The sequence below is a fragment of the Amphiura filiformis genome, chromosome 16 (assembly GCF_039555335.1).
Source record: "Amphiura filiformis chromosome 16, Afil_fr2py, whole genome shotgun sequence".
NCBI classification, from domain to species: Eukaryota; Metazoa; Echinodermata; class Ophiuroidea; order Amphilepidida; family Amphiuridae; genus Amphiura; species Amphiura filiformis.
In genome coordinates this window covers 21,137,245-21,155,441 of record NC_092643.1, presented here as the reverse complement: position 1 = coordinate 21,155,441, position 18,197 = coordinate 21,137,245, and the positions used below count along the sequence as shown (strand labels likewise).

At 38.9% G+C, this 18,197-nt stretch overlaps 2 protein-coding genes across 6 annotated transcripts in view; both read right to left on the bottom strand.

Annotated features, from left to right (window-relative positions):
- LOC140135721 (uncharacterized) overlaps window positions 1-18,197 on the bottom strand; it is a 193,470-nt gene that overhangs the window by 92,821 nt on the left and 82,452 nt on the right. The gene's annotated exons all lie outside the window — the stretch shown is intronic.
- LOC140136378 (uncharacterized) lies at window positions 748-4,622 on the bottom strand. Its single transcript, XM_072158103.1, has 4 exons — window positions 4,610-4,622; window positions 2,984-3,400; window positions 2,590-2,949; window positions 748-791 (listed from the first exon to the last, which is right to left on the bottom strand). Exons 1-4 carry the CDS (start codon window positions 4,620-4,622, stop codon window positions 748-750), a joined length of 834 nt encoding a protein of 277 aa, XP_072014204.1.

Below are 18,197 nucleotides of genomic sequence, written 5' to 3'. Positions count from 1 at the left end.
ACACAAATGGTTTTAAACATATCATATTTTGGGTTTCGCTAAAAATGTTTAAATAACATTGAATGTCAGGTTGTCAAAATGTTATTGTAAAATAATTTTTGCAAACATTTTTTGCCAAATATTTTGTCAATACTTAAATAACATTATGTTCGAATATTTTGCAGAAAGTTTCAAAAATGTTTTTGAATGTTATGAAAAGCGTTTATATAACCCAACATTTAAATGTTTTCTGCCAACCTTTTTTAAGCTTTTGAGAATAATGTCGAAATAGTTTTGTGTTTGCTGGGTATAGTAAGTACGGTAGTACTGAAGGGGATTAAGCTCAAAATTACTCAAAGTTCTAAAGCTGAAGAAATATATCACGCTATTAACAAATCATTGGTCCTGTAACTTTTAAGGAAGGCAGTAGTGCTCATAGGGTTAAGTTTCCCAAACTTCTGCCTCTCACAGTAAAATTGCAGTATCTCCGCTGTATGTACTTTATGACAATGCATTGCCAATATGCAGTTTTAGGATTTCTATAGCAGAAATCAACTTGTGCCGAAATTCCTTCCCACAATGAAATAGGAACATTGCATAACAATAGATACAGCTCAAAGGTTAATCCACCTAAATTTGTGTATTGAAATGTTCAGTTGAAACTGTGTTTTCAGTAATGTTTTCAAACAAACAATTTGACGCAACAACTGTCTTTTTCAGGCAAATTTCATATTATATTCACACTCATATTACTAGCAATAGGCCTACTCATGGATTATAGAAATAAACTGTCAAAATCATTCTACTTCTAGCTGTAACGGAATGGAAAAAAAATAAGACACATGATCCGTTCTCAAGTCAGAATTTACCACAAACAAAACATTTTATCCCATTTGTTATGCAGTTACAAGATACTGGTAGCTGATGGAGTAAGGACATTCTTGAGATGCTAGTGCAGGGCATCCTCCATGCTCACTCCTCTACCATGGTTACCATGATGGGAGGGAGCAAGCCAACTAGACTGTGCACAAGTCTCTTCAAGTACATTGCATGTTTCCTTCCCGATGTTGTGACTGACAGCATTTCCCTTCATCAGTAGTTGACACAAGACTTAGATATAGTCTACATTATTTATGCAACTGATTGCCTGTAGGGAAACATTTTCTCCTGATATTTTTAACATGGCACATTAGCAGTTGGTCTTGAACTTTAGAAAAAATAATGTGATATGTATACATGGTCTAGGCACACAACCACATCTCTGCACGCAGGTGTGATGATTCCTTAGGATATGATAACAAAGTGCAATAATTTTCCCTTTACACTGCCAGCAAAAGGATCCACATATATTTTCATTTTCTTTTAACAATAATACCAGAACTCCTATCAACTATCTAAACACGTATTTTCATATTTATATTTATGAGAGCATGCTTGACTGGTCAATCCATAGTAGGACTGTACAGTTTGAAATTGGATATGGAGGAGGAGAAGATTGATATGGAGGAGTAGGATATGGAGGAGGAGGAGAATGAAGATGAAGATGAGGAGTTATGAAAAGATGCTGATTGTAGGATGAGGATTAAAGAAGAAAGAGGAGAATGAGGTTGAGGAAGTTGAAGATGGGGATGGGGATGGGGATGGGGATGGGGATGGGGATGAGGATGAGGATGGGGATGGGGATGGGGATGGGGATGAGGATGAGGGTGAGGGTGAGGGTGAGGGTGAGGGTGAGGATGAGGATGAGGATGAGGATGAGGATGAGGATGAAGGATGAGGATGAGGATGAGGATGAAGGTGCGGGTGAGGACGAGGGTGAGGAGGGTGAGGGAGGATGAGGGTGAGGGTGAGAGGATGAGGATGAGGATGAGGATGAGGTAGAGGTGAGGATGAGGATGAGGATGAAGGTGCAGGTGAGGGTGAGCGAGGATGAGGGTGAGGGTGAGGGTGAGGGTGAGGATGAGGATGAGGATGAGGGTGAAGGTGAAGGTGAGGATGAGGATGGGGATGAGGATGAGGGGGGAGGGGGAGGGGGGGGGTGAGGGTGGGGGTGGGGGTGGGGGTGAGGGTGAGGGTGAGGGTGGGGGTGAGGGTGAGGGTGGGGGTGAGGGTGAGGGTGAGGGTGGGGGTGAGGATGAGGGTGAGGGTGAGGGTGAGGATGGGGATGGGATGAGGATGAGGATGAGGATGAGGGTGAGGGTGAGGATGAGGATGAGGATGAGGGTGAGGGTGAGGGTGAGGATGAGGATGAGGGTGAGGGTGAGGGTGAGGGTGAGGGTGAGGGTGAGGGTTGAGGATGAGGATGAGGTGAGGGTGAGGATGAGGATGAGGATGAGGGTGAAGGTGAAGGTGGGGATGAGGATGGGGATGAAGGTCGGGTGGGCGGGGATGAGGGATGGGGGTGAGGGGTGAGGGGTGAGGGTGGGTGGGGTGAGGGTGGGGTGAGGGGGGTGAGGGTGAGGATGAGGGGTGAGGATGGGGATGAGGATGGGGTAGGGGGTGAGGATGAGGATGGGGATGAGGGATGAAGGTGCGGGTGAGGGTGGGGATGAGGATGGGGGTGGGGGTGAGGGTGAGGGTGTGGGGTGAGGGGTGAGGGGGTGAAGGTGCGGGTGGGGATGGGGATGAGGATGAGGTAGGGGGTGGGGATGAGGATGAGGATGGGGATGAAGGTCTGGGTGAGGGTGGGGATGGGGATGGCGGTGAGGTTGGGGAGGGGGGGTGGGGATGAGGATGAGGATGAGGATGAGGATGAAGGTGAGGGGTGAGGATGAGGGTGAGGGTGAGGGGATGAGGATGGGGATGGGGATGGGGATGGGGTGAGGATGAGGATGAGGATGAGGATGAGGGATGAGGATGGGGGTGAGGATGGGGATGGGGATGGGGATGGGGATGGGGATGGGGATGGGGATGGGGATGGGGATGGGGATGGGGATGAGGGTGAAGGTGGGGATGAGGATGGGGATGAAGGTCGGGTGAGGGGCGGGGATGGGGATGAGGGTGCGGGTGAGGGTGAGGGGTGAGGGTGGAGGATGGGGATGAGGTAGGGGATGAGGGTGGGGATGAGGATGGGCGGGGATGAGGGATGAGGGTGAGGGTGAGGGTGAGGATGAGGATGAGGATGAAGGTGAAGGTGAGGGTGAGGATGAGGATGAGGGTGAGGGTGAGGGTGAGGGTGAGGGTGAGGGTGAGGGTGAGGGTGAGGGTGAGGATGAGGAGGAAGATGAAGATGAGGAGGAAGATGAAGATGACGATGAAGATGGAGATGAAGATGAGGAGGAGGAGGAGGAGGAGGAGGAGGAGGAGGAAATGAGGAGGAGGAAGAGGAAGAGAAGTCGAATAATGAAGATGATGAGTGCTGATGTTGATGTACCTGCTATAGACCATTTGGGAATTCTGTAAAGCCTATGCGATTGTAACCCTAAATATGCCACACAAATGCACACATTGTTACTGGTGGTTACTTGCATACAGTGTTCGTTTTAAGTGGTAATCCGGGCGTCCTGACGGCCAAAATTGCCGTCGGATTACCAGAAATTCACTGCGGTTATCCGGCGGCGTCCCATATTTTTCACCATTACAGTGTCTGAAACGATGTCCTCACGATTCCTCATCAAAATTAATTTAAAACGTAATTATATCTCAGTTTTCCCAATCAGTTTTCCATGATTTTAAAGCTAAAATCGCCAACTAATTGAAATAGTAATTGTTCGATAAAGTCAATTTAAAATCATTAAGCTTACGCATGCGGTCGTGTATGGAACATGATAACATCCATCCCGGAAGTCTTCAGTATTTCGCTTTCACACGCCGCATCCCCACATACCTAGTTTGGGCTCGATTATAATTTATTAGTGTGCACTGTGCAGATTTCTTTTACTCCGTACTCGTACTGTGTCTTTGTGATTGTGTTATTATTTCGTTGACCTTTGGCCTGTTAGAAGGAATCTGTAAATGATACACTACACTGAACATCGCTTCCATAATTATGCTTGTTTGGAACTGTGCCTTTGAGGTCGTGACAGTTTGACAGCAAAAGCGTTGTTTCAGCGTCGCCTTCCATACGCGTGCGTTGAGAAAAAAATGGCGAAGCAAGTTTCTTACACGTGAATGGTCACTGGTCACATGCAATTTGTTAAGGGAAAATCATTGCTTAAATCGTAACTTATGTGCCTGTTAAATATTGATTGTTTACATTACTTTTTGATACTTAAAATTTTGAGAAATCCGACTTTGGGGATAATATACGGATGACCAAAAATTTTGGCGGATGACCAGATTTCATGGCATGGTCATCCGGCGGATGACCAGATTTTTTTCCTTAAAACGGACACTGCTTGCATATTACAACATGCCCATCGATAGCAAATGATTATATGAAATACAAAAATGCCCCTGTTTCTGGGTCAGCCTATAAACTAGTAATAATCATTTATTTTGATTTTCAACAACAAAAAAGACAAACAAACAAATAATAAAGCCCCATTGCATTATGTGTCATGTCTTAATACTGTAACTGCAATGTTGGAGTAATGTTGCATTTGGTTTGCTATCACCCTCACACAAAGACAAATTCCATGTGTTGTAATGGCTATTTGTATAATTAATTATCAACCTTGCATTGTCTTACATCTCTTTGTCATCATGGTCAATGGACAGTTGACATCTATCAGAGTCAATAACTTCAGTCTCAAGTAATGTTAAATCCTGGTATTTCCTACTTATACATCAGGGGACTCAGCGCAACATAGCTGTATCTCCATTTTGGGTGCAAATTAGATTTTGGTACCAACTCATTATAAGAAAATAATAGGATTTCAAGTAGTAACAACAAAGACTTGTGTCCATTTCCATCCCTAATAGTAATAATGCCACAGACAAGTAAAAAATAAAATTTGTGGAAAAAATGTAGTTAACACAAAATCAGTGAATGTCTCTTTATCTGCACATGATTCCATGAGTTGAAATCTTCACCTGCTACAAACACTCAGCATACCAAAATCACTATAGGAAGCAATACATTTTCATGTACACCAGGCACAAAAAGAAACTCGTCAGTTATATTCATCCTTGCTGTTCAATAACTTGATAATATTGGATTATTCAGAAATATACCTTTTGTTAATTGGACTTTGCTTTCTCATTTGACAACCTGTTCGTGAAAAACGAACAAGAATTGACCAAGATATGCGCCTCCAAAGCCTCAAACCCCAAAATCAAAAGTTGCATTTTCAACAATTTTCAATGGGAACGCATCGTTGTATTGCACACAAGCGCCACAGGCCAATCAATAAAGCACACAGTGTAACAGGCATGATTGAATCGTTCAAATTGTAACTTTTCATTTTGGGGTTTGAGAGTTTGGAGGTGCATATCTTGGTCAATTCTTGCTCAATGTTCACGAACAGGGTGTCAAATAAGAAATTAAAGTCCAATTAACAAAATGTATATTTCAGAATACTCCAAAATTATCAAGTTATTGAACAGCAAGGATGAATATAACTGACGAGTTTCTTTTTGTGCCTGGTGTATATATTAAAGCAGGGTATTTAAAAGCGGCACTTGTAGGCATGCATGAAGTCAGTTTGACTTCATTTTCCTCTGTGTGAGCAATAGTTGTGTGAACCATTTTGATTATTTTGCAGGTGAATCATTTATTAACTTTATTGTTTTAAACATTTTAATTGCTTAATTAAAAATTAATTAATTGCTTTTAACCCTAACATGCCTGAGTACTATAGAATACTACTTGATATATATATGCGCTGTTCATAGTGACAGGCTTTTTCGAAACTGTCTGAAAAAGTGTGTAAATTCAGCCTTAAAAGACCCAAAACAGGCTGACAAAATTAAAATGTGTAAATTTGGACAACAAAACTGCCTGAAATCAGGCAAAAGCCTGAAATTTCTCATGCCTGTTAAGTGAGCTTTAGTGAGTTTCACTCAGGTTAGGGTTAATACTTTGCAGCACTTCACAACAATGTGGATGAATTGTTACCTTAAATCTTGTTACAAATTTTCCAGTTCACATGCTTCATTTCTTTCAGTGTGAAAAAAATCAAAAAAGCAACACAATATGCACAAAGATTTCCTTGTGTACCAATTTCACACTCAATTTATCCAACAAACTGAATACTTTTAGCAAGCTAATCTTATGAGTTTTTGGGAAAATACAAGAAAGCACTGGACCATGCATTGTATGTCCACAGTCCACAAATAATGTACAGCTTGTATTTATGAGCACTTCAAAAATTGGATACAACTCAAAATGTCTTTCTTGCTATTAAAAGTACAAGAAATTTTCTTGACTGAAAAAAGTTTTATTATATTCAGGAAGATGTACATGTAGAAGGCAGGGAGACAATCACAAAACAAGTTGTTAAGCCTGATGGTAAATGGTTCCCTGGTTATTACAAGCCTATAGCAAAAATTCCTGATGTGAATATTAATTATAAATTATGACTTCATACAATGAAATTCTGCACACTTGAAACTTTTACTTCAAATTTTAATAAGCACCTGTGAAAATGACTGACTTAAGCCCTCCATGCACTAATTAGGTCAAATATCGCACTCACTTTGCCAATCATTAAATAGAAAACCAATCTGCACAGATGCTAATTTTTTTTATTCACCCCCTTAGAGTACCATAGACTACTACAATGGCAAGACACAGAAACCATGACAACCTAGTTTTGTGAGCGTGATTGACAGATTAATAATTATAGTTACAAGTGAAAAACACTCAAGAGAAATGAAGCTGAAATTTTCAGAAAATCACCTGAATCCTTAAGTCAGCCATTTGGGCACATTGTTGCAAAGGACATTTATTGCGGTCTTTTGGCTACAACTTGCCCGGTTCCCTGGGATCTTGACATCCAAATATGTATCAGTGCATCAGTGTGTATCAGTGCAAAATCTGTAATACATACCTATATCAGAATAGCACCACCTCCCCCTCCCCCAACCCCGCAAAAAAAATCCTGCTGCCCGCCACTGATTGAGCACATTCTGCAAATTGGTTTTTGCATCTGAATTCTTCAGATGTAATTTACTTTTTCTAACGGTACTTATTTTTCCTGAACCTTATTCCATTTTTCCCTCCAAAGCTTGGTGTTTCAGATGTTATTTTTCGGCACTGCAGAAAGCTCAATGCTCACCCGAGTGTTGAATTTTAAGTACTTGGTGCACATTAGCAATGGTACCAATGCAGAGATGCCAACTTTGATATCCAGAAAATAGGGAGGATTCAAACAAAACTATAGGGAGGTTTTCAAAATTACATGCAACTTCAAGGGCACAAAACTTGCCAGAAATAGGGAGGTTGCCAAATTTGAGTGGTAAAATGGACAAAAATGTTAACAAAAATAGGGAGCCTTCCTCTAAAATAGGCAGACTGTTGGCATCTCTGCCAATGGTATAAGTGAAACGTGAAATGCTTAGTGGGAATTCCTTTACAATAACCCAAGGAAATTCAGTGCCATCTCAGTGCCATCGAATGCTGCCCTCAATGTCAACAAACATCATCCTGTCTGGGTCACCAATCAGACAATTGGAAGTTGAACAAATTATCTTTCCATAATTAATATTCATCATTGAAGTGACCAGAAAACTTTAAATGATTACAACAAATTTTAATTATTCGCGCATGTTGAGTGTTGGAATATAAGGGCAATTCCCAATCCTTCATTCAAGGTAGAATGTACGAAATGAAAGAATCTGACAACCCAACACTGGTTGTGTACAAAAAGAGCAAACTTTTCTGTAGCACAAGAAAGTATACAGATGTACAGAAGCCTGAGCATTACCAAAGGTTTACAGTACCAAGTAGGCCAAAATAAAATAGAATAATACACATACATTTGGTTAAAATCACAGCAGCTGAAAGGAGTATCCCATCATGCATTGCAGTATATCTGCATGCTCCATAGCAAATGTATACAAAATATAAACAAGAGCCGCTTAGATATTGAGAGCTATTGATAGATTCACAATACTCTAGGGGTGATATTTTTTCAAACAAAAGTCTAAGCTCCTGTGATTTATGCGAGTAATTGAAAGTTGAAGTGTGGGATTTTGTGTACATTTTCTATGGCACATTCAGTTCTATTATGGTACCGCAAAGCATAATGGGATACTCCCTTTAGCTGCTGTGGGTTAAAATGCACGTTGGTCACACAGCAGACAATCGCTTCCCGATGAATAACCAATAGGAAGAAGTATTAGGCTAAAACGACAAATGTATTTCCTCTGGAAATTTCAAGAGCCAGGATGAAGGATGCCTCTTATATATTTGCATAATATATCCCAAATCAAATTTGTCTACAATAGCAAATACTCTATCATGATATATAGCTCCATTAAGAAGTGTACAACAAAGGTGTCTGTGGCATTTAAATTCCTGGAAAATACAATTTTGTAGATACCGGTGATGTGTATCAGGCCATAGGTATGATTCAAGCCCTTTCCTCCATTACATTTGTAATTACTAAGTAGGCCTATCTTGTTTTTGTAAGTAAGTTTTTTGTGTTTTTTTATGTAAGATTTTAAATTCTGGAAATAATGTTGAAAGTTGAAAAAAAAGTTGAGTAAAAAAATAATAGCATAACATTTTACAGAACTAAATCAAAGGTCTTCCACTTTTTTCGTAGCTTGACGTGCAAAGCAAAATTATTGACACTCATCGGAACAAGAGGCAATTTTATAGTGTAAAATATTAATTTGCAAAGTGACTGGTTTTTTTTAAAGCAGAGATATGCACTTTTTACACTATTGACACAGGTCCATGATCTCAGTTTTATAATTCTTATTTATTCAGTGTGCCTGCGGTTTGACCCAGACATTTTGAGGTCATAGATGCATTACACTTAATGAATGGTCTCACACCCAGTCATAATACGGCTTCCCTATTGTCATTTAGCTATCTCATTCTTTGGGACGTACCATTAGATTTCCAGGGTGGTCTGGAAGTTTTTGAAAAACAAAAAACAAACTTGCCCGACTTCAACATATTGACCTCGTTTAAAATGCAAATAAATTGAGGCCTTTCATTGAATTTCTGCTTCTCTTGGAAATTGCAGAAAATCAATTATTTTTGTTCCTTAAACCTGAAATCACAGGACTGACTGGAGTCCAAATTCTATTCTAATGTATATAGCCTATGCACCTTTAGGGCTTCTCTACCGAATGTCGATTTGTACCTAAATTCCTTCCCACAAGTTAATAGGCATATTGCATAACAATAGATACAGTTCAGAGGTAATCCATCTCATTTGTTATGCAATACACATATGGTATTGTGGGAAGGATTTCGGTACGAAGTGACATCCGGTAGAGGAACCCTAAAAGGTGTGTATTCTATGACCTTGACTATACCGTCTAATAAATATCTTCCACAACTATAGGAATGTACAATTGATGTCTACATGTGCTAACTTAAAATACCCTTTGACAGATCACAACAATATTGGAAACCTGACACTAGCGTAATCGTTGCCAACCAATGGATTGCTATGGCAACAGGCAGGCGCCCCCACTGGGCAACGAACAGCAACTATTAACAGCACTGGCTTCGCTGCATGCAAATCCCTCCCATTGTAACTTCCATGTAAAAAGGTCATGTGGAGTAGCGTACATACTGAAATGCATATTGAGAGTCTTAACTTTCACATTTAGTTTTTTCTTAATTAATGACAGTAATTACAAATGTATATGACAATGATTATGTTAAGTAGTTTACCTTTCAATTGCAATCCAATAACCAACTCAAGTATTCAACCCAATTTTATCAAAAAAATCTGCACACATATTATTAGAGGTATGATTCCAACTACCTGTACTTCTGTCAATCTATATGACCATGGTGACAAAAAACACTTTCTCTAATTGTAAGTTGTAACAATTAATAAATCAATCACAGGTTTATGGTGTCAAGTTCAAGAACTGTCAAGTTCAATGGAACCTAATGGCCAATTATTGGTACTTAACTTAATCATGGAAGAAAGAGATAAGAAGGAACCACAACGAACGCATTCACTTTGTCCACTCCCTTTACCGACATTTAATTGACATTGTTATTCATGAGGATTTACTTTGATCAATACCCGTTAAACAGGAGATTGGTATTGTACTCCATGTATTTGCATGTCTTCTGGAGCGTGTCTGAAGGATGATTTGAACTAATGACCTTCCGTGCAAGCACTCTATAGGATTTTGTCTGGTTACGTGATCATCGGTCATTGATGGCCTACATCTTTTTCTTCCATTTCGCCTTAACTTTCCGAACTTTGATGACTTTTTTCTCAGAGTTGGCAGTCTTTGGCACTGAAACGAGTTAGCTAGTTACGATTATACACATATAAACTATTAAATTAAACAGGTTTCATGTACCGGACTCAACCGGAACATTGTACATTATTTAAGAACATTTTGCATCTATTTTTCATCGAAAAAGTCACCAGAATCTTACCTTATTTGCTAAAGATGAAACTCAGCAAAAAAACGGCCGATCTTGATGACCTTTTCGATTTTTTTAAAGGACATTTTCTACACAACACGATCAAGAAAACAGTTTGACTGTAGATCCCAAAACAAAGCTACTATACATGTTCAGAGCATCAGTGAAATTCCATAATCTTACTTCTGGGTAGGGTTTGTTTGTTCTTGGATGGGTTTGTTATAGCTTTTTTCCAGTAATGATTTCGCCAAGCATCGATCGCGGTAAATGGATCATACATGAAAGTAAGTACCATTGATAGCTTTTCTTTTCATGCGTCAATGGATAAGCGGATTAAAACTTGGCCGATCGAAGTCGTTGTGGTTCCTTCTCATCTCTTTCTTCCATGACTTAATCAAGTGTCATATGAATTAAGACTGATATAATAAAGCAGTGATTTATACCATGTATTGTACACAATGTATAACCATGGTAACCATGAAAGCCTTTTTGAAGAGACCAATCATCAGTCATGTCACGGAAGCGGAAGCAGGGGTTGAAATATGATCTTCTGAAACAGGGGCAACTTCTTTTGAAAATTGCCTCCAATTTAGGAGCAATTTCAAATCAATATGGGGCAAATGCAAAAATGAATATTATGCTGTTCTGAAGATAGTCCTGTGCAATTTTCATTCAGAAGTTGCTCTTGGTCAAGATTTCCATGTGAACCTGAGGCATTTGCAGGTGGTTCCTGCTTATTTCAAGCCTTGATTCTTGGGACTTCAGAGATGTATTGTACTTGTAGACCCCACACAACTTCTTTCCAAAAAAAAAATTATTTCAGTACACTTCTGCAAGGAATATGTTTCTTTGCAAAACTTTTAAAATTTAAAACCTGACCAAAATTTACTCTATCTAACCCTATTTACCATTTTACCTAAATGTTAGCAATCATTATTAAACCAGGTATTTAATAATCCTAACTATTACTCCTTACCTCAATCCTAAACCTAAAACCTAACCCTAATGCTTCTGTTTTGGGATGGGGTTTACTATTATTACTCAAGTTTTTGGCATTCTCGTAAAGAAATCAATGATATTTACTTCATGATCAAGCACATAGACAGCATGTTGTTTTGGAGACATGGAATGACTGGAAACAGCCTGTTGCAGTGTTTCTAAAAATAAATGATTGCTGCATTCCAACAGTAATCAAATCTGGTCTTGGGTATTATAGGAAAGTTCCTCTGCTTCCCACCTTGCGTTCTTATATTACCTCAAATATATGTTACATTCAATGCATTATTACATAGGACTATATATTTAATCCTTGGCTTGACTGAGGCACATTATTAAGACAAACTACGAAGGGGTGGAGGTTGTTGTCAACCCCAGAACTTCTTTTTCTATTAAACATCTTACAGTTATAGCTATGGGTCTCCTAAATCCAGTGATTCCAAAATAAGTATAAACATTCCCCACATGATGTCACTATGATGTCATAATGTGAGCGAGATAAAAATAGTAAAATGGGAAATTCTGGCTGTGGACAAAAGTAGAAACCTTTGGTGGGCTTCACCCCCCTCCCAAAAAAAATTCTTATCAGTGAAATGTACGCAAACAATTAACCTACTATCACATCATTATGCGACAGACAAGGGGTGACAAGGACAGCAACTTAAAATTGCAAGGGGCAACATTTGATAGATACTAGTAAGTACTAAGTAGTATGGCCTGCGAGTGCCACTTCCCTGGCCACTTCATTTGGAAGCTAGGGGTCCTAAGCCAAGTAGGGGGTCTCAAGCCTCTTGCCCTTCTGGATCGTCATGGCGCTACTTTCCAGCTCCATTGCTTAGCATGAAAGAAAGGCTGGCTAGCCTTCTGGCTGGTCTTTTGCTATGACTGACATAAATGGCACAAATTGCAACACCTGTGGCCTATTTATGTAATTTATAAAAATTGCTTACATACATGGCTATTTGTGCTATTTGTACAAATTGCACACTTTCTTGCAACTATAGGCTATTTGTGCAATTTGGCATAAATTACACAAATTGCAACACCTGTGGCTATTTATACAATTTGTCCGACATAGATTGCATCACTTGCAACTATATGTGGCTATTTATGCAATTTGTAAAAATTGCTTAGGCCCTTAGCTATTTGTGCTATTTGTACAAATTGCACACTTTCTTGCAATTATAAGCTATTTGTGCAATGACCAATCCTGCACCTTTATGATTTTGGACTTGGAGAAACTGTACAATCACCTCACATTATAAAAATAAGGAAATTGCATACAGCTTGTATCACTGAGGTATCAACACTTTGGTACTTCCCTTTGCACTGTCAATCTATTCACCATACAATACATGAACAGCCTAACAGGTGATGTGGAAATCCGCTAAAGATGTTATGCTTTAAAAATACAACGAATAACACCTGTGTTTTATTTTAAAAGAAGACATGACAGAGGCATACAGATTAAGAACTAGTTTAAAGCCATAATGTATGATTTCCTTCAAATTTTTAATTTGTTATTCTATAGTCATAATCCTGAAATAATACTAGTAATAATTGTCGGGAAGGGTTGCTGTGTATACTGCTGATCCTGATTCTAATATCATTTATTTTATTTATTCAACTTATTTAGCTTCCGAAATTTGCAACAATTTCTGCTCTGCGGCTTAATTAAATTACAAATAACTCAAATATTTTATGAATCACAGTGACATCAGGTGAGCTACCTTAATGCTCTGCGTGCTAGCCATAGACTTCAACATAAAAAGTCAAAGTTATGAGATATTTTTCCAAAATATCAAGAGCTACCTTAAGAACCACTGAACCAATAATAGGCTTGTTTGTACTCATTTTAATGCATTTTTCATGCTAATTCCAAATATGGTCATGAAAATTTACAATGCTGAAATTTTTGAATTTTGAATTTTTGTTGTTGTCTTGTCGTCTGCAGTCGACACCAGCAAGGAGAGAGTTAAGGCTGACCTATTGACCTGTCTTCCTACCCATACAGGACATGAGGTCTTCCTACCAGGGGGTGCTAAGTGGCATTTGACATGGTATGAGGCATTGATCATGACATTGATCTACACTGGTTTGACATTTCCTATTCTGAACATGCATTTATCCTGGGTGAAGTTCATCACATGAAAAACACACAATATCACATATATCTCGTCTTTTATCTGAGGCCTGAAGGTAGCTTATTCCCCCACCTACAATTTAACACAGAATGTGTAAAACAACTTGAATAATTAATTCTTTCCATTCCAGTATATCCTGCCTATTGGCAATGAAGTTTCAATTTAAATGAATCTTGTAGCCTATCTTTACAAGTTAATTTTACATTAATGATGATTCCACAGCATTTTTGTCAGTCAAAACCACAGACCCTGGAAATTTCCAGGATCTGTTGTCAAAACACAGTAAATATTTTAAAATATCCCTTTTCAAGACAAATCCCTGAATGTGTCTGCAAAATTTCACCACTTTTTCACCTGAAGTGCACATGCACATTTTCTACATCAATTCTGAGAAATAATAAAAGTGAAAAAGCACTTCCAGATTCTCCACAAATGTTTCCAAATTTCAGATGACTTCTTCATTGCATTTTCCAAAAGAGGGATGTTGATTAAAGATCTTGATAATTGCCATTAAAAACATTGCTAGTAGGCCTACCATCTGGTAGTGCTGCGGTGCTCCACAAACAATAAGGAATTTCTATAAATATAAATACTATCAATAACAATGGCCGCATGAATGGATATCATGAAATCGGCAATCAGATGTCTAAAAATACGGGGACTGTATGGTATTTTGATGAAAATTTGGCTTGAAAAAAAAAATGATGGGACATTTATCAGAGCGACTTTAATAAGAGTGAAAAGGCCCCCTATATGGTATCCTTTTTTTTAATAATTATTTTGCGGTCCCCGGGTGCAGTCCACACTGATGCTTGAATGAGCACCCACTTCAGTTTTAAGCTGGGGCCTGAGTATGGCCATTCTTTCAACATCATATACCATGCTTCAAAGCTTTCATGTCTCCTTTTAAGGTTTGCATTAATTGCACTACCTGAACACGGAAATTGATTTCTTCCCCAGAGGCGACTTAAATAAAATATAAAAAATGCAGCGATATTGACTGATTGTACAGTTCATCGCTGACCATAGGGAATTTGTCAAACTCCAACAAGATCACTTAATTCCAGCATATTCCAGACAAGATAGCCTCCCTGAGGTCATCGGTAATTCTTACCTGCCAAGCCTACTGAGCTACACACAATACCCACAGCCACAGTTCACTGACCTCCTAAGTTTATTAATTGACCTTCAATGTGTGAATAATGAACTTGATTCCTTCCAAAACTTGTGGTCAAATACATATCTATATTTGTAACGTGATATTGAACCTATATTGAACTACGCTCCATAAAGATGGAATGAAATTGGTATTTCTTAAAAAGGCCATCACAGGATAATTTTTCTATCATTGGATTTGTTTAGTATTTCAGCTTTTAAATCAAATTTTCAAGTTCAATTTGGTCCTGCTGATTTGTCCATGGTGTAAAATAATACAAAAGCATTGATGGTACTGTAGCCTTGCCTGAATTGACCATTCACATAAATTTATATCTAGTAATATTTGCCCAATCCGAGCCATTTTCTGAAATTTTGCAAAAAAAAATCAGTATATGACCCCTGGGTGACCTTTAACCTTGTTGTCCTTGACACCCTGCTTGACCCTCCCATAAGATTATTTTGACCAACCTTGGTAATGATACTTCCAGAGGAAAAAATAAGATTTTTAGTATTTTTGCACATTGACCCCCAAGATGACACTTGACATAAAATTCAAATTGGTTCCTCGCCCCTTCGTGGCATATCCCCCCCCCCCCATCAATTTTGAGTAGTCTCTGACAAAGTCACGGCCACTCTGCCACAGCTTTGCTGCTTCACTCCCCCTTTGACAAAGACTAGCATGTTTATGGGAAAGGAATTAGGCATCAAGCCACACACCAAATAAGTAAGCTGTCAATGTGGCTATGAGGACGAGTATGACACAATTACACCCTTATCATTTCATAACAAAACACACAGGCATGTAATTTTATTTCGCTATATAAAAGTGAGAAACTAATCATAATAATTGCTGTTGAATTCACATACTGTAAATGTCTCTCTGTTCCATTAACCTCATCTCATCAACCCCAAGGCTTAGTTCATCAACTCACATAGGATTCAGTGTAGGTCTATACAAATGCCAAGGTGGGGTTTGGTACCAAGAGTGCACAAACCCAACAAACCACGGATGTGAGAGTGAACTGTGACTGTGATAGATGTGCATGTGATAATTGATGGTTATTAATTATGCACAGTCTCATCACACACAAGTAAAGGTACACACCTGAGCATACTAACACCTCTTGAATTATTTCTAAAGGGTGAATTTTGATCTTTACATTCCCTCCCTATAATGGAAGTTTATCCTTCCTTTTTAAGAGGATATCAACCTTACCCTATAAAATACTGAGACCTTACCTGAAAGGAAAAGGATCATGCAGTGTTGCCAAAACTTTTCAGTATTCAAGGCACAGTGAATTGGCTGACTATGCCGCAATAAATGACTCAAGTAGCCCAATTGTCTTTATGTGATGGTAACCCTACATGTACTGTATGAGTCAATTGATGTTTTTGTGTGCATGTTTTGTAATTTCTGACAAACAGGACTATAGAAGTTGTGTCTGCTGGTATTTTTCTGTGAAATGAAATTCATGTATTCTTATTCTTGTAAATTTCATATTTATATGTCATTGGCTTTGGAAGATTTTCAACATGGGGTGGCTAAAACTTGAAAAAAAAACCTGGGGGTGCCCGAGTGTGGTTTCCCCCCTTTAATTAACAAAATTTAGGTCACAAACACCCATTTCACCTAGGATTGTTGAGGGGGGGGCTTGAAAAGTATCCTGCCCCCCCTCCCCCGATTCCTAAGCCTATGTGTGTTGATATTGTTTAATTCATGACCTAACTTTTATTCTTGAAAATTAACCCTCACAAAAATTACAACTTTATACAAATCCATTCACCAAATTGTTGACTCAGCGACTTCTAACAAATAAAACACCCTTGCTTCCTATTTAAAAATGTTCCACATTCTTAGGTTAATTAGTTCTGACAAAGTCCCAAATTAGCCCATTAATAGAGCAATCAGTGTACATTTTGTCTCCTCAAATTAGCTAATTGACTTGCATTTAAGCTTAACACTATCCAGGTGACAGGATCTGGAGGGCAAACTTATTAGCACAATGAAGTTATTCAAGTTAACATTTTGTCACAATGATCGAATCCTTGTATTAAATTTGACAAACACTCAAAAGAACTTATGTGCCATATTTGGATATTTGGAAGGTGCAATACATAAAAAGTGGACTTTTTTTGGTGGATTTTTTGAAAAAGTGGAGATTTTTTGGGTGGATTTTTGACAAAGTGAACAAAGTGGAGAGTCAGAATCCGTTAGATGGCTTCTGGGTGGATTTGGGTGAAATTTTAGATGATCTTGGGCCAATTTTGGTTAATTCAGGCAGAATTTGTTGGATTTGGGGTGAATTCAAAGTTGTTTTTTTACCTTGGTGGTTTGGGGGGGGGGGGGATCTGCCCCTTACCCTTCCCCTGCCTGTAAGCCTGCATGAGCATGAGTAAGCAGATTAAAAATTTGTCACCCACAAGACCATACAATATCTGCATTACAGTATAACATCCCCCTATACAGACAACACAGACAACCATTCATTAATACAGTCATTACAGACAATGACAGCTTGAACGATGGGACACTGAGTAATCTAATTAATTTGTGTTGATTTCCTTAAAATGCTTGTTGAGATTATCACATCGGATGGTGGCGTTAGTCCTATTAAATACATGGCACTACCGTTTTCCTTCTAGAGCACACACTCTATGTTATTTTTGACTTCCGAATTCTGCATTTTTTCCTTTATATGGTACCAACATGAGACTTCTCTCAAAACCAATATACCATATTTTGAAAACCTCAATGCCAACCGTATATCTTCAAATAGTTGCTCCCGGTTCCGGGGGCGTTGCATTTTCCAAAAGGGAGTGTTTATTAGAGGTTTGTTTTAGAATCATAATTCCCTTTAAGCTTAAAACTCCCACTGAAATGATGAACTATGAACTTAGGAATGATGACTTCCATACGATCAGACTTTAGCGATCGTGTGTGCACTTGGTAAGCTAAACTAGCATTTTTGAAACATCTTGGTTGAAAACAGGGGTCTCCCCATCATTCCAAAACACTGTCAGTCCAAACCACCGTCAGTCCGGCACCCCCCCCCCCAAATGTTCAAAAGTATACAAAAAGTCCCAAAATATGACAATCGGGGTTTTTACACTTTTTTGGCCAAAAAAGGTCCAAAATTTTGAGGAAAAGTCCACTTTTTACAAAATTGCCCCCCCCCCCCTGGAAAAAAAGTTCCACTTTTTCAAAATCAGCACCCCAAAAAAAATCCTGCGTACGGGCCTGGGGTTCGGTAATAAACCCTAACCATAAAAATTCGGACTGACGGTGGTTCGGACTAACAGTGTTTCGGACTGACGGGGTGTACCCGAAAAAAATGGTGGGGCCGTTTAATTGAAGGGGTGACTATTCGAGGATATATGTTAATGTTAGTCTTTAACCTCAGCTCATGTCCGGGGCTCATGTAACCATGGTAAAATAGCATACCATAATTGGACAGACATTTCAG